The sequence below is a fragment of the Struthio camelus genome, chromosome 4, assembly GCF_040807025.1.
Source record: "Struthio camelus isolate bStrCam1 chromosome 4, bStrCam1.hap1, whole genome shotgun sequence".
Classification (NCBI taxonomy): domain Eukaryota; kingdom Metazoa; phylum Chordata; class Aves; order Struthioniformes; family Struthionidae; genus Struthio; species Struthio camelus.
Window position 1 is genome coordinate 76,435,121 of NC_090945.1, and position 25,253 is coordinate 76,460,373.

Sequence of the window (25,253 nt, forward strand, 5' to 3'; positions counted from 1 at the left end):
TGACTATGCATGGGGGCTGTTCACAGGCTTTTCCTACATAGGAGAGCTTGGTTATAAGTTATTAGGTATAATTATTCTGTAGCTTTCCAAAGCTCTCTAGAGCAGTTATTTCCATAGCACACATGCTCTCCTTGACTTTGACTCCCAAGGAATGAGTTGAATTGGCAAACTTCATCCGGAAAAGTTTTCCTAGAGCTACCGAGGATTCAAGGATACAGTTACTAATCCTGATATAGCCCACTTAACATTTCTGCCCTTGTAATAAACCAGAGCTGGAAAAGGTTTTGATTTCCTTAATATTTTCCGGGCTCGAATGTCTGGTACATTCAAAATTGCTTCCAATCAGCATTGAATTAGCAGAGGATTCCACAGAATCCAGACCCCTGCGAGAGATGGGGCTAGGGAAGAGGGAACACAGCCAGAGTTCATGTCCCACCAATTCCCAGCTGTTGAAACACTCATTCTGCTTGATTGACAGCTGGCTGCTGCAGTTCATACTGCAAATACCCAACATCCTGATGTCTCAAGACTTCGGAGCAAAATCTCGACTTTAAAGCCCCCTTTCCTATCTGCCCTTTGGACCTCTGTTGGATTGCACAGCATCAAAGAAAGCCTCCTCATGAACTCTCTTCCTTCAGATGAAAGAAAAACCCTTCTTTAGGAAAGGAAATATGGAAACACACAGAAGACAACAGAAAAGGGGAGACGTACAAGCAGAGTAAAAGAGGCTTTACTGCAGCCTAGAATCTGCCTGCAAGACTAGTATTCACTCATCCCATCCTGGCTGTCATTTCTATGCCATTTATCACATGGATCAAATTAGTAACAGTCACTTGTTTCAGGCTTAAAATACCCTCCTTGCCCTAAAAAGCTCAGTCTAACCTTAAAAAACGACGACAGCAAAAAATCATGTTTTGTTGCAGATTGGTGCATCAAACCTTCACTGGACCTGAAGCAGAAGGGGATGGAAAAGCAACAGTCGCCCCGTGTTATATTTTTCCCACATTTTAGTCCTACACCCATGAGTTAAGTTAAACCCTGAAGCAAGTTAGAGTTGTTCAAGGGATCCTTTAATGGTCAAAATATTATTACGTTAACAAGGATGGCCAGAACGCAGGCAAGTCCTTCCCTCCGCATCCTTACATAGGAATGGAACAAAAGTGGTTGCGTGTAACTGGTAAAAGTGAACTAGACAGCATTTTCTACACTATACAAAGATTCACTCAACCGCTCAATTAACTTTAAGGTTTCCTTGTGTCACCTTGATTCTGGTCTAGTGTTCCTACACTTAAAGCTAAGTTAGCCCAGCACCAAGGAAATTCAACTCAGTGAGCTGAATGTGAGTGAACTGACCCAGTGAGTCAATTCTGTTCAGTGAGTGTCTACTTATTTAAGATGGGACCAACTGACTAGCTGAAACACCTAACTGCAAGAGCCTCAAACTGAGCTGCTCCTGAAGTTCCCTGTGGTCATCTGCTCTCACACATCCTACTGGGGAGCAAGGCCTGCAGTTTTGCTCAATCCCTGTTCGCGTAAAACTGTTTCTGATCTCAAAGGAAGAAAAAACAAAAATAAAAAATCAAAAATTATCACTAGATCAAAAGAATTAGCAAAACTAGATTTGACTCAATATGCCTCTCCATAATGCTTTGTTAAGGGCAGAGTATATGTGTCTATGGATCCTGAAATTGCAAATTTCTCCAGGAAAGAGAAAATCTTTGATGAGGTTGTGGTCAGCTTTTATGTTTTGTTTTGTTTTTTTTTCCTTCTACTGCTATAACAACTTTGCTTGAACATCCGTCATATTCTCAAGCATGTTCTTGATATCTTGCGCCTTTCTAAGTGTCAAAAAAGCTGCTCAGCACTCAGGTTAATCCCAGAGTTAGCGAGAAGAAATCTCAATTGCCATGTCTTCATCTGCATACCTTCTGTATCCAGAAGGTTCCTGCATTAATAACTTCTTCTCAATAACTTTGCTGGTTCTTGAAAAATTCCATTCTTCAAGTTCAATTTCACACAAAAAGTATTTTTACAGATAATACATTCAGTGCCATTGCTCTGACCCTTCATTTAATAGAGAATGGCTTTGAACTATTTGTTGAAGTTATAAAAAATTAGTGATAGACTTCCCACCATTGGAAAAAAAAAGTCATAGAGCAGCTGCTCCATCCTGGCAGGTTGATTTTCTTTTTTTAACATTGCTATTAGAATTCCTTTTCTGTCCACAGTTCACATGAAAAGCAAACAACTTTCTAGCTCTCATTGCAACCTAGAAAGCATTACATTTAGTAATATATTTAGCACTTAGATAGAATTGTCCACATCTAACGTACTACACAAGCATGATCTAATCAGTCCTGACAACAGCCCTGAGAGGTACTATCCATATTTTACAGATTGGAGGAAAGCGGTAGGTGGGTCAAAGCCACAGTAGCAAAACCATGGATAAGGTAAAACTCCTAGTTCAATCCTAATCTCAAACTTCTTACCTATATGACTCTCAAAAGAAAAAGAAAGAAAAAAACTTCAACTTTAAAATCGTCCCTCTTGGATACTGTTTGGCAGGCATCTATTCATTTTTTCCTCTCTCTATACCAGAACAGCTTACCTACGTTTTCTAATCCTTCTAGTACAAAGTATTGGTCTGAAAATATAAACGTTCATGATTCATTCTTCAGATTGGTTTCAGTGTGTTTTTTGTGGAGCAGGTAACAATTTTGTCTTTAGTCCTTTTGTTGCTACACCTCCTATCTTCTTGCCAACCAATGCCAAAATCACAATACAAATAAAGATGTTGTTACTAGGCCAACACCAGAGCGCCTCATTTGCTCTTTAAGGACTAAGCAGTACAACTCTGTATAGGGTTGCACCCTTATATTAGAAACACTTACAATCTGCCTAAGTCACAACGACTACACAACTGATACCTTACAGATCTAATCTGATTATAAACCCATCCGGGACATTATCAGCCACACTGACTGGATTTCCATAGCTATCTTGGAGTATTAGGTGTATCGGGCATCTCAGTTCCAAAACAAATGCCATTCATTTGCCCCAACTTACGGGTTGTAGAAGAATTTTAAGCACAGTTTCTACAGTTTTGTTTTAACAGATTTCATCCATCTAATTCACACGCTTCCAGTTTTAAGTGGCTCTGTGAAAAAGGATTGTTAGGAAAGGTGGGTACCCCACTGACCATCTACTCACAGCTTCAACCCTCTAGACATCCAGACCATGTGACTGCTATCCTACAGACACTCACCAATTCCTTTTCTGAGCCATGCAATTATTTTTGCATCAGTGAATGTTAATCAAAGCAGAACATTTTCTGCATAGCTTTCTTTACACCATGATCTTAAAAATATAATACTGATAAGCACTATAATCATTTTGTGGAAAGGGAAGTCAGGGAAAGGGCGGGGGGGTTCTACATAAATTTGCTTATGATGTTGCAGAAGGAGATACATCAGGTGGGAATCAAACCTAGGGCTTCCAGCCTGGGGCTGGCATTGGAATTAACATCTCTCTCAGCTTGATTGGTTCAGTGTAATGTGTCCTTTCCTATTCTGTTTTCATGTTTTCTTTCTCCTTTTTGGAAAATGAAGACAGAAAACGTTCCCTGCTAACTTATTTTACAGGATTTTGTAGAATTTTTACAAAAAGAGATAGATTTCAATTTGGGAGAAGAGAAGGAAAAGAGAGAGAGATGATTTCTTCCACATTCCCATTTGGGCCATGTTCCTGGCGATCTGATAACTCTCTTTACCAGTGAACCAAAAACAAAAACCCCATAAACTCTACATTCCAAAGGCAGTAATTTTTCCCCAGCTTTCATTATCAGACTCCTCCTCCTTCAAGACACTTCTTTCTCACTCTTCACATAAGCTGTTGCTACCAGCAGAGGAAGGGGCAGCAGTCAGCTGTGGTAATAATAAAAGCTATTATCCTACTTGATTGAATTTTGGGGAGGAAGCAGATTTTCCCATTTGTTCTTTCTAAGGGGTATAAAAGGTCAATACCACAATTTATCAATGTCTTCACTGGCTCTCTGACAGAAGAACAATCCAGCAACTGTATCTATTTAGCAGAGAAGAATCAACTCTGCAGAGCTGCATTGCCTACATTCCATGCACCTATGAAAGACACTCTTATCTTGGTATTATTGATACTATTTCACTTACCAGTGTTTCTGTGGCAGGCACTTCCTTCCCATTGCACATGGTTGGCCATCTGTTCCGCTTAGTGCGCGATCCCCCAAAGCGCCGAGAGCTTAATTCTTACTATTCTGAATGGAGACTAGAACTTCTACTCTTGTCACAAACACTATGGGGTGATAGACAGAAAGTATCTTCATTTTATATTGTTTTTCAGATTTGCGTTGTTCACTGAGTAAGATGGAAGGCAGCCCCCTGCAGTGCCAAGAGCAACAGTCAGATCTGCATAGCTCTGGTGGGGTTGGCATGCCTGCATTTCACTGTGATGCCCAATGTTGTATCCAGTAAGTGATCTCTGAGCAAGCTTCGGAAGAGTCTAGTCACATTTATCAGACCTTATCAGCAATAGCAAAGTACATGGAAACAAGATGTCTTCTTGCTTACTCGGAGTGAAGCCTGTTTCCAAGAAGCATTATAATATTGTAGAAAATAATGATAATAAATCAAGGGCGGGGGGAATCATCTTTCCCCTGTGGACTACCTCAAGCAACATCTTAGAACAGCACATAAGTAGTCCCAAAAGGACTTTTTAATAAGAGGATGGAAGTTAACTCTGTGGAAGACTTGGGTTCCTGGCCAAGCAAAACAAAAAAAAAAAAAGGCACCTACAAGCCCTGAGCCTGACGTTTTTTATGCCCCTTTTCCCTGCCAGTTTCAACAGGAGAATGTTCTTTTGCTCCAGTCTTAGATGCATCATGCTGCTGCATGCTTTTGTTCGTACCGACACCCAGCTCCAGAAACGACTGCATTTTAGTGTCAAGGGCAATGATCACAAATTTCTTTTATTCCAGAAAGATGTCAAAGGGGAACTGGTCTTTTTAAAGATGCTTTTGAATCTGGGCAAAGCCTTGTGAATGCCACTACTTTGTTGTAACAGTTTCAGTGCCTTTTACAAAAACTGCAATAGAAGTATAATGCCAGATTGCCAGATCATTGTCCAGTGCATAAGGTTACCTCACTTAGTGGTGATACAGATCACTGAAGATGCACCTCACTGCAGGTTAAAGTATCGCAGTCAGGACTTAAAGAAAAGCAAGTGTAATTAAATCATAAAAGGAGGAGAGCACAAATGCAAATTTTCTAATTTATGCCAAATGCCAACAGTACCCAGAAGCAGTAGTCAAAGCGTAAGAGAGCCTCACAACACACTGTCATTCAGGTAAATAATACTGACTACTGACATCCAGGTTCCTCTGAAGTGTGAACTGTTCCTGTTATAGTTCTGTTATTGTGTGTTGCCTTAAAAAAAAAAAAAATAGATTGCTTTTATGACTGGAATTTGCCGGTATTACCTACTGCCCTAATGTAGAGAGCGGGAATGAAGGCTTCTTTCCCGCTGTGAAGTTGTGTTAAGAAGGAGAAAAAAAAATCCAGAACAAAACTTTAATGAATTGAACAAAAAGGTAAATTAAGAATTTACTCATGGAAAAAATCTGCAACTCATTTTGTAATTTATGCAGCACCCACTGCAGTTGATGACAAATCTTAGATCTCACATAACAGGAATTCTAGCAGGTGAGTGGGTATGTATCTGTGAACTGCCCAGAGCTGTGGCGCTTACACAGAAATACAAGCAGGAGCAATGCCACTGATGACAAATGCATCCTTCTCAACTGAGAATTTACAACTGCCCGTGTAGATAGCCTGAAGCTTTTTTGAAGGTGCTACAAAGCATAAACTGTTATAGCCTTGCACTTCAAAAATTTTAACTTTTTTACATTATTGAAAAGTGATGTAAAAGGTGTGTAATTACTAATAATCATGTTTCTATACTTTAAGAGAAAGGCAGGGAAATACACATACTATAAACAAAGCGTTCACTCTCATAGGGAAAGAGGTGAAGGCTCTAATAGAAAAAAATCAGCTATATGAAGTTGTATATAACAATGTATCATGACTTCTTTAGTACCTATTTTAGTACTAGATTAGAAGAGTACTTGATTAAAACCAAAAACGCTTAAAACATTCCCAATTGCATGGAAGTGGCAATGTAATCTGCAGCCACTATTTCTCCAGTCTCACTACATAAATTTACACCTTACAAGTCTTCTCATTTACCACTTTCAAAAGCGACCTTTACAACGAAAGGAGACTTTCCAGCTAAAACCAAGGTTAAGTCTCACAACCTTAGTCTTCTGAACCCTGTACATCTCCACCCTGTTACAGGCTTTTCGTGACCTTAGTTAAATCAGTCCAGGCAAGACAACAAAACAGACTACAGTGCAAGCTGTTCTTTAGAGCTCAAGTCCTTTTTCTGCCTCTCACATTAGCCACGCTTCTCTCTCGGCTCTCCCTGTTCTACAGCGCACAATGGAAACAGGTATTCACAGTTGCTCTACATCTAGCAAGAGACTCTGCACTCACAAGAGGGTGCATTTGATTAACAAGCACTGCAAGGACACGGTAGTGCGTGATTAAATAGGCTGGGTACGGTGCCTGCTCAAGGATCACAGTACAAACATGCATATGGCCTCTGCTCTCAGAGCTACTGAGTACTTGATTTTTTTTAATTCAAAATAAAGCAGTTTCTACAGAACAGACTAAAAGAGACACATTTCCTAACAGCTAATTGGAGCAATGCCCCACTTAATCTGGGATCGGCTTCCCCCACCCCCAAAAGCAGGTACCAGATCTCCCTATCATTGTGTAGGGAGGGGATCTTACCCACTCACGGCTATGGATCCTGCTACATGACAAAGCACCTAAACTCCTCTGTGAATTGAGACCATAGCATTCCTGCATTTCAGCTTACTACAGATATGCTGGGAGGTTCAAAGTTTATGAGGCGTTCAGTTACTGTCACAGCAGGAACCTTATAGATGATTTGGATAGAGTTGCTCCTAATTTGGGACCCTCATTTCCAAGGAATTTTTGGTATTTTCAAATGATCAGCAAAAATAGGTGGCTGAATATCAATACATGATTGACGATAGCAGACACATACAACAAACTGGTGCTTTCTTTTCTCCTGTCATGACAAGTTTACTATCAAAACTGTAATCAAGCAATATTTCTATGCACATAATAACTCCCACCAACATAAAGATGAGTTTAGGGTAAGCCAGAAACACAGAAAAGTCATTCCTCCTAATAGGCACATTTCAAGTTGTCAACACCGATGCGAGCACACCACACTAAGTAGTACCAAGAAACAGCCATAATTGTTCCACATTCATTCAAAACGTAAGAGGAGGAGGATCAGGGGAGAAAAAGCAAAGCAAAAATAAAAACAGTACTTAGCAGATGGAAAGGGACAAAAGCAGTTGGAAAATAATTTTATTTTCAGACTTCTAAGAAAATTTACAAACAATCATGGAGTTTAAAAAAAAGACACCCTATAGAAAAGGTTGACAACGTTTCTCAAGCTATAGCATCAAACGAAGTTACAGAGCAACATACGTACGGTGAAATGCTATTCCTACCGTTATCAGCCAGGCATCTGAAAATTGAAAAATAGAGCCTAATAATAAATCTCTGCAGCTTACTTTAAAATCCCACAGCAATCCAACATTCTGAGCTTAAAATATCCTTATACTACACAAAGAACTCACCTAGGTAAAAAATTAAGTGGCAAAGGCACACCTTGTCAAGCGTGTAATGAAAGACATCTTCAGCACACTGTGGCAACATACAACAGAACACAAAACACCCTGCACGCTTGCTTACTAATCCCCAATGTCTAATACAAAATATGATACAGAAGTAATAGAAGCAGTGTTTGGTGGGGTTTTTTTCATGTTATTTCTATTCTTCATCCAGAGTGAAACACAAATTCCTTGCCCTATGTTCTGTTTGAATCTTGGCACTTTCCCAGAATATGTTCTCCCTACATTATTTTCACCATCATCCTCATCACTGGCAAAGTGATTCTTAACCTAGTCCATCCTAAACATAAATGCCACCATCCTTCCCCATATGCATGACTCCATCCTGCAACCTGTCTTCAACCCTTCACATGCTGAACTCCTATACCCTGCCCAGATCTCACCTTGATTTTCCAAAGTTTACATACAGAGCAGAAAATAAAGAGATACTTAGGTGCTGTAGACTTTGCTTTATCCAGGTCACACATTCTCTCTAAATAGTAGGCTTTTAAAAACAATTAAAAACACAATTTTAAGCAAAATTTAATTAACAGCTTAACTTGAAATTGCATAGGCATGCCAAACATTGGCACAAAGCCTTTTGAACATGAATTTGAATAAATGCGAAAACTAACTGTAGCCCTAATGTGGCCCTAACTGTTTCTCAGATGTATTCTTTTCAGAGAATGAGCAATAAGAATTAATTTTTAGTTACAGCATATGGATTTGTGCTTTCACGGTATTCATGATGAGAAAAAACAAATAGTGTCCATCGAACACTGCTAAAATAATTCATTTTGACTATTCAGAAAAATGTATCTAAAGGTTATTTTTTTTCTTTTAAAAGTAGAAACAAACCCATGAATCATTTAATGAAGCCTCTTTTCAGAATACTTTCAAATGGGTAGGAAAAAAGAAGCAAACAACATATCTCATGCTAAAGCAAGAATTAGCAGGAGCGCTGCACCATTTTTTCTCTGTCATTAACTTAAAATTCTGATTATTCCTGAGATTCTTGCCAACTGGTATTATTAGGGCAACGAGAATCACTACAAAACCTGATGGTACATATGAAAAATAAAAATGAGACTTGGGAAGTTGGGGGAGGTGGGGGAGCAAACGGGTAGCTAAGGAAGGAGTGGCATAATTTAGCCTTAATGGTTTTGAAGATTTACAATGGGATACTCAATTTCAAGTGCCTGTCTGCCACCCCCTAGGGTAGACTTCAATAAATTGCTGAAGGTATGTCTAAACTGACAAGTTAGATCACCCACAAACATTTAGACCATGTGAGCTAACCCCACCCCAGCTAATTCTTTCCTTGCTGCTTACAACAAATTAATCCCGGAGCTTCCTGATCCCAGGGCAGAGCCCTTTTAGGAAACAGTCTTGTGCCTCCTTCCCCACACCTCTCTAATTACAGGCAGCAGATACAAGCAGCACACTGCAGAAAGAACAGAACCGGGAGGCTGATTCACAGGCCCTCGAGTCCAACAGAGCTTTCAGAAGTAGGCTGGAGGGCTAAAGAGGGCCTTTGACATAGACAGCTGGCAAGGATGGCCTTGAAAAAACACTGACCCTGACCATCAGGGTAGACACACTGTAGCCTGTTACACCAGCGCTTCCCTACCTCCCAAACGCTGCAACAATAAATATACGACAGAAGGCAATGTCCAAGGTGCTCACACACTGCCGTGATGGAGGCCATAGAAGTACCTCAGACAGAGCATCTTCTAGTTTGCAGGCTTGCGGAGACAGTCAATGATACAAACACATGAAAAGCTTCAGAACAAAACAGTCCCTCAAGCTTATAATCTTGTAGTTTCTCTCTAGCATACTATGCACTCAAACCCTTTACACAGCACTGATTTATGTAATCCCACATGCTCATTTAAAATGTACACACTTCAACGGCAGTACTTAATTCCTCAAACAAACATCTCTGTGCTGAACCTCTACTTCACACATTCCCTATATTTGAACACGTTCTCTAACCCTCCCAGCCTTTCAAGACCCCTTAAGCACAAACAGCTTTATCTTGTTCCACTTCAGCAAAAACATTAACAAAGTCTTCCCCAGAAGGGACAGAAACAGAAATATGTTCTTCATACAATGCACAATTAATTTATAAAGCTTACTGCCATAAAAAGCCAAGAATTTAGTAGCATTCAAAAGAAATTTATAGGAATTTCCAAATCATACCAACAGAAACTGAAAACAAATGTGTTTAGAAAAGGCATACGAATCTCCATCCTTCAGGATTTAAGCCTTTCTGCAACTGGTGATCAAAAAGAACTTTCTCTGGAAAGAGGCTATCCTGTTAGTGGACGAGTAATGAGTTTCTGTACACCTCCTCTAAAGCATGTGGCTCTGGCCACCAGTTATAAATATGATACCGGATTAGGTGACCTGTTGTGAATTGGCATGCTAATTAGACTATCTTCTCTTTCCCCAGTGAGAAGCTTCACTGATCTGGCTGCTTCTTGTGTGAGGCATGCTCACAAACTAACATGATGAAAGGAAACCCCCAAAAAAATAAAAATATGCACTGTAGTCACCCTAGATAGCAGCACATACTATTTGGTCTGCCTTTCTTCTTCTCATGAAACACCAGCACCAAGACAGATCAATGTCCTTCACGCTAGGTTATTGCTATAGGACAAATTCAGCCCTCCCCTGTGCCATAAAGCTTCTAGCACCGCCACTTCAAGTCACTTCCGTACACCTAAAATCAAAACTGGTCAATTTAGAAGTAAGGATTGATGGCTTGTATTGTTCAATGTTTTCTTGATCAGGCACAGATTTTGAGAAAACCATGTACTAAGCCTCTCAGCTTGAGCATAAACACCACAAAAGTTATTACCTGTCAAAAATATAAAGAAAATAATAACGTTTGTGACTTGTAACTTAAATAATTTTTAAATTAACGGTGTTAAATTAAGGAAGGCTTTGTTAGCATCTGCTCAGTGTTGGGTATTTACCTTTACTCCACCACAGATTGGACAAGCTGAAAAAAGAGCTCTTGTCATCCCAAGGTGGGGGTTACATATGTCATAGGGGTCAGCTGAGACTCCACTAGGTGGTGCCAACTCACTACTTTTGGAGTCTGACACCTCTCCTTGTGGTTTTGTATCTGACCACCTTGAAACAAAATCCACGTATGTCTCATCACTTGAGTCCTTGGTGCTTTCTGAGAGTAAGGACGAAGGCCTCCCTCTGTCCTGGCTGTGCTCAGGTGCCCTCCGTGCTTCCAAGTGTGGTACCAGCAATTTTGGGTCACTAGTGCCTTGAGGTGAGAAGGTCTGGTCCTTGGGTTGCGTGGAATCTGCACTCTTCAGCTGCACATCTTTACCAGCTGCCTGTAACAAACTCCTGGGGATATCATAAACATGTTTGAGAGAGCTGGGAACCTGATACTCTGAGCCTGCACCTCTCCGGGACTCACTGTGAGGACAAGTACATAAATTCTGATCTGAAGGAAAGTTCAATGGCAAGCTTAGCAATGATCCAAACTCATCACCATGGCAAATGTCCAAGCTCCCAGCATAGGAAGAGAAGCTTCCAGAGTAAGAAGAGTGACTACCAGTAGCTATTCCACTGTCAGAAGAACTCTGACGACCAATTTCCTGCAGCTGTCTGGATCGGAGAGGCTTTGGAGGTGGTTTACTCGTGCCACGTGCCCCTTCCGGATGGGTCTTTTCTTCCCCAAGATGAATGCCCTTTGCTGCTGCCAGTCCGTGACTCTCTTGAGAAGTGCTGGCTGAAGACTGTTCAGGCCAAATTGTCAATCTGCTCCCAACACTAACATCTGAGTGGCTGGTATCTGAAGATGAGCTTGAAAGACTTCTATCATCTCCTAGAAAAAAAGAGAGCAGATCAACCCATGTTTAAAGCACAGCGGATAGACTGCTGGTGTGGCGAGAATGTACGAACAGAAAGCATTGCGAGACTCCATCTGCTTTGTAAGGAGAATTTCTACCAAAAAGCCAGAATGCCTGCAATAATTCCTATCCCCAAAGGAAAAATAAAACACAAGTAGTATATACTACTTCACCATAACCCTATCACATTGTGGAACATATTGCATTCAGGGCTACCTTTTTACAGTTTATGCACCCAGTTTGCCCCTGCTCAACCGTATTTTACCCCTGTACAGTTAGTTAGTTTAATGCAGATACTCCTATCTTATACCACAGGAAACTGTCACAAAATTCCACATTCTCAGAATATCTGAAGATGTTCTGAAGAAAATTTTCCTTTACCTATACCCCAAAGACTTGCAAGAGATTTCAATGTTTCTATTTGAATCAGCCAAATGATTATCTTGTTTTACTTTATCCGTTTATACCTTACCTGAATGGTATCAATACGAACACTAAAGAGATAGCAAAAATAAAATCCAATTTAGATTGTCCTGTTCTCTGATGTCCCCTACACTGTACATCTCTATAATATCCATATCAAAAACACAGCCATACATCACTGGAAAAAACAAAAATAGGAATACTACTATTAAGATAACATTTCCGTTTCCATATATGAAAAGATCTCCCAAGATCCATTTACGCACATATTGCAAGAAGTTTTTTTTTCTCACTGATACTTGCAAGTAGGATATTTTCATAGGTGACTGGAGCCATGCAAGGCACCCACTCTAAGAAAAAATTAATCATTGGTATGAAAGGACTCGAGGGGACTTTCACCACAAAAAACATTCTCCTGTAACAGCACATATAATGTGCAAAGTTATTTTCCTCCTTCTTAAAATCAATGTGAAAACAAAGGCTGATAGCAGGATTATTTTGTAGGTATTATTTTTAAATATTGGGCTATAAGTTGCCAGATGGGTAGGTAAGGGTCCGCTGCAAATCACATTTATTTGCACGACCTGAGCTTCTGGTATTACAAAACTATTTCTATTCTCAGTTGCTGGGGCAAATATTTAGAGCAATTCTCCTGCTCTCTGTGGAGTAATTCTAGATATATATTACCACAGAACAGCAACATTCATCCTGTGAAATCTAATCCTTTCCTTTCCCCCAGCGTTCATTACATGACATTGGCTTGTGACCCTTCTGTGAGTAAGTTCTGAGATGAAATTATACAGCCTTTGAGTCAGAAGGCATGAAATACAAAAACTTTGGTGTATTTCTCAGCAATATGTCCAGAGTCTCAAGAGATGTATCTGTGAAATAAAAGTTACTCTGCTTACAAAAACTGTATATTTTTATTGAAAAAAATAAAATTCTTGAATTTATTTGAAATCACTTCTCCTAGTCAACTATTCTAGGGACAAGGACTTTGGAAGGGAAGCTCTCTCAGGATCCTATAGAAAATGCTCTATGTTCTCCAAGGCAGTGGCAGAAACCAGATCTCCAGATTCACGCAAATGCGCTCGCAGCAAACGGGAGCGCAACGCAATGGTTGGGGAGGGAGGGACATTAAGAGGGAGGCTCTTTCTATTGTAGTATTTCCCATCAATATTTTATTTTCCTATGCCAAACTCAAATAATAGATTATGAAAACCCCACTACGGGACTCCTCATTCTCTGAGGATTATGACATTCTTAGAATAACAGGGACATAAACAGAAGTGATCTCAAGCAGAGTATACATATGAATCTGGACCACGTGTTTTCTAACCACTGAGCGACTGGACAAAAGATAGTCATGTCTATCTGATCTCATTTATTTTGCATCAGCCTAGTAGCTATACTCTAACTAAGAAAAACCTCAGCAAGTCTAAGTGGAATTTAGTTGCAAGCCACATTACTCAGCAGTGTTAAGACTAAAGTAGTCATGGACATGTACAGAGGCACATAATTAAGCTTTTGAGGATCTTTACTGGTCAATTTTTAAGCTTGCAAACTTTAAATTCGAGAGCAAAGCAGAGGTTTTGAGGAACTAGAATTGTTCTTAAACAATTAAAATGGCAGTTCAGGCCATAGATCCTTTTACAAATCCAGTGCTAAGCACCAATTCTGCTTTCACATGTAAACAACTCCAGAAGGGACATGTACAGATATTACCATGAAGAAAAAGAATAATAACAAATAGAACCAAAGCACAAAAGTCCTGGGTTTTATTTCAAAAGTTTCCTATAAGTCTGCTGTGTGAACTGTACAAGTCAGTTGACTCACTCCAAACTGTGAGACAAAGTACTGAATCAAGCATCAAACTTTATGCACACAGTTCTTTTCAAGCTGCATATGCACAACTTCAGCAGGATTCAACACACTAAAGGATTTTCCTGTATTAATAATGTTTGATCCAAAACTCGCTCTTGTCAGCTAAAAACCTCCAATCCACATCAATGGCCTTTACAAAACGCTGTTAAAAACTACCCCACAAGCAAGAGCAGCCAAATCAAATATCCTAAACATTTATTTTCTTTTAAGCTTAGCATCCCACTGTATATATATGTGTATATAAATACACACTATATATGCACACTATATTTATATATAAATATAATAAACATAAATATTTTATATATTTTTGAAATATTTTTATATTTATATATATAAACATCCTACAGCCTGGGAAGGAGGGGAATGCCATTTATCTTTTTTGCTTTAAAGATATTTCTTACCTCCACTGCCCTGGCGACTTGTATGGGACAGCAAGCTCAAGCGCTTCTCTAATTGCAAAGCTTCATGAGCCAATCTTTCTTCTGAATAAGCTGGATTTGTACTTGGATCTTTAAAAAGGAACAGAAAATAAATAAATAAAAAGAAGGGACATGGAAGACACGTAAAAAGAAGAGGGGAAAAAAAAGATGTATTCCCCTGTGCATTCTTATTTTAGGTCTTCTATTACAGAAGAGGGAAATCTTGATCAGAAAACGTATAGGACAGTCTGCCTTACAGCATATCCCAGAGAGATGCTACACAATCAGAGTCCTAAGTGTCACAGACTTTTGGAGCTTATACCCAAAGTCTGTATGAGTCACCATCAGGGACAGAACCCTGAACACCACAGCACTCAAGGCAACAGGTACAAGGGTAACTACCACCTATCAGGTGTAGAGCAGAAAAAGGTAATAACATGTGACCTGTAGAAGGAGTCCTGACTTCACTGATCTCAGTGGGAATTTTATCATTAAGAAAGACCACATCCTACAAGTGTGCAAATCTACATAATAAAACTGGAGTCACAGTGGTTAAACTATTTGATATCCTCATAACCGATCCAGATCATCTATTTACAAAGACATCACTTTAATGTTTGATTAATATCAGAAGTCACAGAGTAAATAAACCCCTAGTGGGTCTCTATTTTCCCATTTAATATAAGATTAAAATTAGAATGATAAAAATCATGTAAATGTATTGTAGAGAATTTTTCTCTACAATACATTTCAGTGGTTTTGCCATTTCAGCTAAAATTGCTTCACCAAAAGAAGCTCCTTCCATTTCACTACGAAGAGAAAGATCAAAAGTTGTACAGAATGTAGAAGAACTTTCGGCGGGAAACGGGCCTGTTTCCTCTAAACCATTTGGTTTCCAACAAGGCACAACAGTAAAAGCAGATGTTGAAAGAAATCATCACTATCATCCCAAGAGGAATCTTACAGATTATTGCAACAGCATTGACAAGCGTGCCACGTTCGGCAGTTGCAAAGGATATGGTCTGTTAACTTGCTCGCTATTAGAAGTTTCAGTAGTCCATATAATTATACACAGACAGGAATTCATGACAGACAAAAAATAGACTAGCTTCCTCACAACTGCCACTTTTGTGTATCTGATCAACCTAGTAGTAAAGGCATACCACAAAAATCATTTAATCACTGAATCATTTAACAAGAGTTAAAAAAAAAAAAAAGGGGGGGGGGCAGTGAACACAGATACATTGCTCTGCCTGAGTCATTACAATAATAACCAGCTGAAATACTGAAAACAGTTTAATTTTCAACCCATGTCTTTTCATTTTAAAAGACTTGAGTTTACTGTTGTCAACACGTGAGGGTAAACATTCACCTCCACACAGCAGTCAAAGCAAGCTCGGTCAGCAAGCTCAGTCAGGAGAAGCAGCTTTTCCACGTGATCTGAAGCTCTAGGAGAATCCCTACATTATTAACTACCTGAGAAACAAGCTGCCACATCTCTCCTCCCTGACCCCATTAACTTTCTGAACTACCCTGGATAGATCTGAGTGCTTCACAAGAACCTAAGTGACAATGCTGAGCTTTCTTCCCCACATAGAGGGGTTTTTCATCTTTCTCATCAGTCTGGATGAGGTTAGGAGCACAAGCCAGACATACTATACACGGTCCTGAAATAGCAGCACATACCGAAAGTTAAAGATTTTGTAGCAAGGACAGGGTAACTTTGCCCATCACAGCCTGTGACAAACAGCGTCCGTGACCTCTGTGTTTCCCAGCCCAAACAGTGACCTCATAGTTGCTTGATGTCTGACACTCTCCAAATCTAACCTCCAAAACAGAAAAGGACTGTTTGATATGGATTATCTCCATATTAAACCCTTACTTCCCCTGCAATACAACTCATACTAAGCACTCACTAGCTCCAACCTGTGTAAGCGCTTACTCAAATGAAACCCCCATCGCTTCCATATGGACCTTTGCCAAAGGAAGACTCAAGATTTGGCCACCAGCACCTACAGAGCAACCCAGACAGGTCTAAGCGAGGATCTGCCCAGTGGCATACAGTGTTACAGGCTGCTACTTGAACCTATTTCAGATTGTCCTCTGCTCCAATTACCTCTGCTGTATCTAGTTAAATGCCCTCAAGTCCAAAAAGTTTCAACAAAGATGTTTTAGAAACACTCCCAGTATACAGCTGGCATAAAAGATCAACAAATAAGTCAAACCAAGATGCAACAGACACCAACCCTTCTCACAACAAAAAGCTGTTAATAGGAAAGATCTTCCACTTTCCTCTGAAATAGGATTGCATATAGTTTTTTTTAAATGTTACTAGGGCACATATGCAACTATTAGTTTTTTTTAGTAACTGATATCCCTCTTGCAAATCAAAAAAGATATTGCAACTAACAAAAAAAAAAAAAAAAGGTCAGGCAACCAATCCTGCAAAACTGGCCTGTAATAAAATACAAGGCAGGAAGGAGGGGGCAGGGGAAGAGAAAGCAAATGAGAAAGTTCTGCATTACACATACTCAGTTGTTACTGCCAGCAATACTAACTTCCCTATCAGCTAATACACAGCTACCGAGCGCAACAGGTTTCACCTAATGACAGGGAATCTCCATGCATTTGTCTTCTCTTTGTCACATAGGTCTGACAACTGTTTTGTTAAACATCCCCTTTAGGATCTCCTTTGACAGGAGGTAGATACTCTTTCCCTGCCATGTAGCTCATGCAACAGAAACTGCTGTCTGAAAACTGTGCTCATAGTTACATGCTGTGACCTCTCATTGCCCAGTCTTATGGAAAACAGACTGACTAGAAGAACCCTTTCTCAGCAAGCACTGGGAGACACCTGAAGAAACAACTTCAAAGCCTGCCATATGTACATAGACTTAAAGTCTTAGGCAAATACTAAAAGTAATTGTTCATCAGTCTTGCTGTAGTCTTACTCTTTGTTTCACCCTGAACTTTAAAAGAATAAAGCTATTTATCATCTAATCTTCTATGCAAAAAAGTAAGACTTTATGGAAAACATGTACAATATCACTCCCACAAAAGCAGCAAATTCTTATTCCAACATTTTCAGACACAGATTATCCAGTGCTCATCACGATATTCTGCTACAAGAGCAGACTAAGGACTGAAGTCACTGGCCTACACCTTTTGGAGAACAGAACCTATAACCTCCTGTCATCTGTGTAGAAATAAGGCCTAATAAAAATCAGTGACGATGATGTTTTTGTCAACAGTAAAGATGGATTTGCTGGCATCATGCTACGCTTTGTACACGCACAATACAAAGCCTCTAAACAAATATGCAATAATCTGCCATATCACTAACTCAGCAGGATAGCAGCAGCATGACCAGTACTGAGACAGCTGCCCAAGGAAGTTCAGACAGCTCCAGCCCACACAACATCCTACAGTAGCTCCAGCAACTGTAAGTGCAATTAGTACCTTCATTTCCCAAACTGGAGACAAATCTACCCTCTGATGTGATTTAGTCCTATAGAATCTAGGCAATCAGATTTGCTCAGGCCTTTCAATTAAGGAAGCACTTTATTATTTCCAAAACAGAAATGCATCCCTTCCTATGAAGGAAAACCTTTTCTGCAAGGCAGTCTTTGAAATCTCCTTAAACACTGCTTTGGGGCAAAGCAGAAGGATTGCCTGAAATTTGGCTGGACTAAAAATGTCTCTGATGGAGATTTTATTTTTATATTACGTTGGTGGATATTCATTAGAGCCACATCAGCTGCTCATCGTGGGAGATTTTGAATACTTCGGTAATATATGAATAAAGTTTCACAGTGATTCAAAGCTCCAGGGTTGTTTGGTAAGCACCTGTCAACAAGAACGTATCATATCAAGTTAAGTCAACAGCTACCCAAGATATTCTCAAATTATATGCATCCTTCAAATGCAGCATTGGTTAATTACTGTGTTAAACAAAGTCAGATAAGTTAGGCTGAACATCTGCCCTGTCTTCCTTTGTAACTGTAGGTACATTCACAAATTAGACCTGGACCCTCACCTTCATGCTAACATCTCCACACCTTGTAAGATGTCTGGAGGAATGAAAAGATGTAAAAGTCTGAGGAGGATCCACTTGGCACAGATACTGCAGAAGGCAGCCACAGAGCTGTCTTGCAATGATCAAAGGTGCATCAAGCTTCGACAAAAAGAAAGAACATCAGATAGATCCTCAGCAAGCAGCACTGCACACTCTCCAGTCAGTCACAGAGCAGCCTGGAAAAGCTTCCAAAATTAAAAGAGAGCATCAAGACTATCAACATTACACTTGGGGTCTCTCCAGCTTGCAGGACCAAGACTGTCCTTTAGCCTTCGCCAGATTGGCGGAGTACTGATCTGCCCATGCAACAAAAGATATCACTGACAGGCTGCTAGGCTTTTGCTGTGTTCATGTTTGGAACTTCAGAGGAATCTTACAAGTGAACAGGAAGAATGTAACACACACCTGGAAAACAAGCGTTTCTCAAATAACATGCATGCAAATTCATTATGGGTTACAAACCATGCAATCAGTGACTCATTCTGTCAATATCTAGACTTCTGTCAAGACAAGAACATAAAATTCTCTGGTCTGCTTTCTAAAGACGTTCTCCAAGGAAAGGGGGAAAAAAAATCACTACCACAGAAGCAGCCAACTACGGCAATTATTTTTCAACTAGCAGCTGAGGAAAAAGCAATCCATCCAGTGACCTTGATGAAGTCACTTATTAAAATGCTAAGCTACCTAAAAATGTCTACAGATACCTACACTACCTTTGCTTTCCCACTCAGTGCCATCTGCCTCAAATTTAAGACCTGATCATGCAGCCTTTGACAAATCAAAACCTTCAATTTGCCAATGGAGTTACCAGAGTGAGTATACTGGTACAGCTCTGCATCACTGAAGGGCTCCAAAACTAAGCACCACGCAATAGTAAACTGTAACAATCTTCTAACCTTCTCTTCCTTTTACATTTTCTTTTAGATGCACACATATGGGATTATTTTTATTGTGAGAGTATTCACATTCATTTGTTAGCCACTCCCATAGAATCACAGAATAACTCTGGTTGGAAGAGACCTCAAAGAGGCCTCTAGTCTAACTTCCTGCTCAAAATAAGGTCAGCTATGAGATCAGAATAGATTCTGATACCTTGCAATGGTCAGTCAAGTATAACAGTTCCACTGCACAGTATTTTCATTGTATATTTTACAGATGACATAATAAAATACAAGAAATGAGCAAATACATTCATATTAAAAGAATATCAAGCTTTCAAAGAAATAAGCTACATTTTTCAAAACTATATTCCTGAAGCGCAGATGTGAACATTGTACTTAAGCAAATTTCCCTTGCACATGCAGTTTACAAGCTCCTTCTGGACACGGAGCATTTTATGCTTGTTTAAAGAATCACTATGGCGAGTTAAAAAAATAAGAGAATTGGTCATTTTCCAGTCCTTCTCTTCAATCCTGCCTCTGTCGCTTCCTATAAATTCCATGCTGATATTCAAATATTTCAGTGCTCCATTTAGTATTCGGTTAACTAAACTGTTTGTACATAAGGAGCCACTGGCTTTATTCGTTATCCTTTTTCCAAAGATAGACTAAGTAGATGCTGACTGCATTACTGCCCTACATTGCATTTGTTCTGTGGGTACTGGTGTCCAAGAACACTGTCAATCTAACCTCTTCTCACCACATTAAGTTCTTTTCTCTGTAAAGATGCCCTCTGTGTTTTCCTTTTTTGAAAATACTTAAGAGTTATTCAAGCATGTTTGCTTTAAGTAGTTGGAGTGGCATAGCCAAAAGCAAGAAATCAAATTCAAAAGGCAAACGGTGGAGAGAAAGCTGCTTCCTAGGAAGGCTTCTAGGCAAATTAAATTACATAAAACCAGAACATTGCATACATAAAGCACGGTTAAGGCTGTGTAGCACTCTGCACTCAGCAAATACCAGTAACTGACTATATGTTTCTGGGTACAATCCATAACATGGAAGTTTTGATCTAGTTAGCTAAGGTGTGCAGATGATTAACCTATTTAACATATCACTTTCAACAGTTTGCGTGAATTTCAGTACTCTTGCCAGACAGAGTATGCAGCTGGGAGAGACTTGGTCTTTTCAAGTAATACAGTACCTTCTGTGTAATGGCATAATTGATAAGGAAAATTAGTCTATGGATGAATCATCAGTGTTGAACACGTATATGTGCATTAAACAAGTCTGTGCAAGCTTTTCAATGAGATAATAAAGGAATGTCTGGGGAGAATATAAAAAACAAAGTTTGCGTGAAGGGGCACGCATAGAAGAGGTGACAGGAAACTGGGAGAGACGACAGCAGAGATACAGGAAAATATAAATTATAGGGCTCAAAGTATCTGGGAAAGGGGCCCCAGAGGAGTCTGCAAAAACCGCAGCACATTTCCCTATGCAACATAGAATGGATGCCACTGCTCCTGTCCAAGGAAACAAAGTGCTATCTAGTGGCTAAGCGCATCTTCATCTCATTTTAGAGGCAGGTCCATGAAGCAGATGAGACAAGCAAGACAGATCCCTCTTCTTCATCTCATTTTAGAGGTAGGTCCATGAAGCAGATGAGACAAATCTCACTACAAATCATCAGTTAATCCCCATGATATACCCCCCATCTGCTCCATGCACTCAGCAAGGTCAGACTCCTTCAAAGAAGGAGGGGAAGGTAGTATGTGCCTAAGTACAATAATGCACAAACACAAGGGCCAAACTGATAGCTGTAAGATGCAAAAGCAAATTTACTTCTAAATACTCCTAAAAAAGATTTTTCAAAGTCTACGACTGAGAGAATGCATCAAAAAAAAAAAAAAGCAATTATTTTGCAAAGATAACAGAATAATATATATTAGTAATACAGAATACCTTATTTGGTAATTTGGGAGCATAATTTTTCTAGACATAAATTTCTGTTAAATGGAAGATTTGGGTTCTATATGCATAACACCATTCTAGAAACGTAGAAAAATATGCCTTTACTGGCAAAGTTTTAAGTGTCGGGGGGTTGGTTTGGTTGGTTGGGGGTTTTTCTGGTTTTCAGGTTTTTTTACACTCTTCTTAGTTCAATGCAAGCACACATAATCATACAAAAAGAATGAGGTTTTACTGCCTACTGTGCTTCTTGGTTATTTTATTTACTTTGGTGTTACAACTATGGGAAAGAAAAGACATGTATGTGCCTTGTATGTGTTGCACTTGCCTTAATTTAACTAATTCTTTTCCAGAAATTTCACACCCAAACCTAATCTTTTCCTTCACGTTCCTTCCCACAATTGATTATCTTCATGCTTGTAACAATAAGAGTTTGACAGAGTTTTATCACTATTTGCCTAACACTTGAACAGAAACTCTGCACATTTTCTACAAATCCTGCCTCATCCTTTGCCATTCTTACAGCCTATTCCCTTCCCACCACCACTTCACAGATATTTTTCTGCAATCTCCTTTTTCACACTCTTGCCCTGTTTGGCACAGTCTTTCCAACTCGATATTATTATCATTTCTTCATCTGCTAAAGTCAAAAGGCAATAGGGCTTACTATGATTCCATCTAATTTCCTCTCTGAACGTGGTAAATGCTGCAGGCACTGTAATGAAATAGGAAAAGGAATTTAATCCTCACACATCAGAAAAAAAGCTCAAGCTGCAAAACTGTAATGTGATCCAGAGGCCTGACAAAAGTTTTCTAAGGTTGGCGGGACTTTTCCTAAGTGTTTGGGATGAACTTAAAATGCCCCAGAAGTTAGTTTTCCAGGTTTCAGCTCATTAAACTATCAAAATAGTAATTCAGACATGGATTCAAGTTGAATTGTGCAAGTTTAAAACTAAATGTTAGGGTTCAGCTCAATTCAAATTACTGTTTTTTAGTACTGTTAAATAAGAGAAGGCTAAAGTTAGCAGTATCATCAGAAACATGAATGAGCCAGAGCAGCAGGGGAAACTGGGTACGTTGAATTGGTAAATTCATACTGTGACATTTCAGAATGAAAACCACTTTGCACTTTCTATGCCCTTGGAATCTGCAAGCTGTTATTACAATCAGAGCAATAAGTGCTAGACATGGCAAGTTGCTGCTTTGCGTGGTTACTCTATACTTCCTATATTAACCTGGTAGGACTGGACGCAAACCAAAAGGGCCTTTCGTCGGGGAGATGCCACGGACGATGCAGTCAAACAGAAAGCTGATCTGCTCTCCTTCAGCACAAGAAAGGAAAAACACACCAGCCCCTGCAAGAAAGCACAGCATAAAAATGTGTTTTTTACCTCAATACGTGAGAAATATATTTAGTTGACATTAGTTATAATATACCAATCCAAAGAGTGCTAAGTACAAGTCATGAACAGAAATCAACAAATTCTACAGAGAAAAAAAACAGAAAGAAAAATTTCAGGTCAGCACACATGACATCATCAAAATATACATAGATTCAATAGCTACCTAATCTTTTACGCTACTTTTCCGAGACCTGGGCAATCAGAACAATGCCAAAATACAAGCCGTGTGCCTAGCAACCATTTGGGTCTTTTATTCTTAGTTACACCTGAAACTTTGAAGATAAACTCATGGCTCTGCAAATATTAGGGATTCTGAAAGTGTATTCATCAATATGAACCAGGTTAATTCTACCGCTACCCAATTTTAACAAAGAGCAGCCTTTTACATCACAGTGGATCAGGTTTTGGTTATATTGCTGAATCATGTTATAAATTAGTAGCCATTTCACCCATTTTTCTACTTTCTAAGACAGCTCAGACCAAGTCCAAGGTGCCTTTTACTAACAGAATGCAACAAGACTCCACACATTGTCATCAGATCTTTACCCTTTGCTCCAATCTGATATTTTGCTTTCCGTTCATTAAGAATAGCCCTAGGCAAATTAGAATGAGAATCACTAAACAAACAAACAAGTTCTGAGCTGCATGGCTACATAGGCAACATGCAAGACTGAAAATGCTCCACAGAACATTTTTGAAAGTTATCAGTCCAAATGCGACTCACTTCAGGAAAAAAAGAGTATAGTTGGGTCTTTCTGATAATCTAAAGCTGTCAGGCAAAAGTCCGTCGTCCCCCCCCAGCCCATCCCTGTAACAAGTGACTTCAGGAAAAAAAATAATAAGCAGACAGAAATAGATATTTAACCAGTATACACACCTATAAGAAGTGCTGCTAGTTCACCAGAGCCACGCACACTAGAAAATCAGAATACCCAGTCTTAGTCCTGCAGTAAAGTTTTGCACATTACTCTCCTAAAGACTTGGGCTCCCAACCTGGGCGTGAGTTTGACTTGTGACTCAGGAGAGACATGCACATGTATGTTTCTGACACTTTTACCTAAAGCAGCAGAGCTGAACTTCACCAAAATGCCTGCACCTCCCATTGCATTCCAGACACACGTCCAGTCACATGAAACAGAATACCATTTCACTTAAGCAACGGATATGCTTTGATTGCCTGACAAGGGACTATGGGATTCAGAGAAAGGGGACAGCAAGGAGCAGACTACAAACCGAATGAACTATTTCAGTAAGTTTGATCTAGCTTGCAAGCAGGAAACTAACCATCCAGGAGAGAACATGTTCTGATTCACAGTCTCATATCATTCTCAGCTTATGTCACATCTAAGTCTCTGCCTGTGCTCTGCTTATATCCACTCAAGACAATGTTGCTAGCTGCATCTTCATAACTCGATTTCTTGCCCCACGACATTTCTTCTGCTTCACATCTTACTGGTCAACACTTCTCTAGTCAAAGAAAGAAAAACCCTGCTCCTAGTACAGTTCGTTTCCTTTCGGGAACTGCTATAAATTCTATTGGCATTAGAATAGACTTGCTGGTACAAGCTATATCTATACTTAGAGGTTAGCTTGCCAATCATTTCTAGGGTACAAGGTCTCAAAAACATTACTCAAGACGCAGGATATACAAATATTAACACTATGTTCAAACAACTTAGAAGACTGACACACATACACGTAAGCACAGGAAGAGTAACCCAGAGTAAAGGCTATCTTCCTCTGCACTTCTCTGATGTTGTTTTTCTATTTTTTTTTTTTTTTAAAACAAGTTGTCCCACATTTTCTCACTGCACATGTGCATGCATTGCCTTTACTATTAGAGACCATCTAGGAGATTACCACACTAATTATGCAGCCTGCCAGGTACTAGGCTGTTACCAGAGGTTGTTACCAGAGATTCAGACTGTCACTCGTTCAGTCTTGTCCCCTAACCTCCCATTTCCTCTCCCCCACAGATCCCTAAGCCTCACAGAACTCTGCAGTGGAAAAAGCTGAGTGCAAAGCCCATATTCAAGAATGATTCAAAATTTAGCTATTGCTCTGAGCCACTTTATCTTTTCCCCGCTGAACAGAGGGAGCCTAGGAAATCAGTTTGCCTGAACTTAAGACTCTTCCCCCGCGAATCACACTGATGCCAGAAGCCAGAGGATATGCCTTTCCCGAGGGAGCAGGGCAGCACAGGGGTTTGCTGGGCTCTGGCCACACAATGTACCCATCCCGTGCACCAAAAGCAAGCAGGATATGGAGACAACGTAACAGAGGACATCCATCTCTCAAGCACAGTGGTGGACTCTGTGGCTTGATAACTTGCCAAATTCCTACACATTCATGTTGTTGTTTAGAAAAAGAAGATTGCTGAAGTATGCTTGGAAAACTTCTTTCTTTTATTACTATTATTAAGCAAAGTTCTACTTACCCTCAAGAGCCTCTACAACCCTATGCTTTTAACAGAATCAAAACCAGTAAATATGGGCAAAAATTCATTTCCATGTGAGGTGGC

At 39.7% G+C, this 25,253-nt stretch overlaps 1 protein-coding gene across 12 annotated transcripts in view; it reads right to left on the reverse strand.

Moving 5' to 3' along the window:
* The window catches only part of DOK7 (docking protein 7), a 71,889-nt gene that overhangs the window by 28,343 nt on the left and 18,293 nt on the right, over positions 1-25,253 (reverse strand). For 11 of the 12 annotated variants that reach the window (XR_011141115.1, XM_068943464.1, XM_068943463.1 and 8 more), the window contains 3 exons: positions 22,565-22,684; positions 14,394-14,501; positions 10,783-11,657 (listed from right to left, as the gene is read on the reverse strand). Coding sequence is in view for 11 of the 12 variants with exons in the window: in XM_068943464.1 (XP_068799565.1) it covers positions 10,783-11,657; positions 14,394-14,501; positions 22,565-22,684 (1,103 nt within the window). In the remaining variant the exon portion in view is untranslated. Of the gene's footprint in view, positions 1-7,243; positions 10,665-10,782; positions 11,658-14,393; positions 14,502-22,564; positions 22,685-25,253 lie in introns of those variants that run through there. The other variant, XM_068943472.1, reaches the window with a different exon arrangement.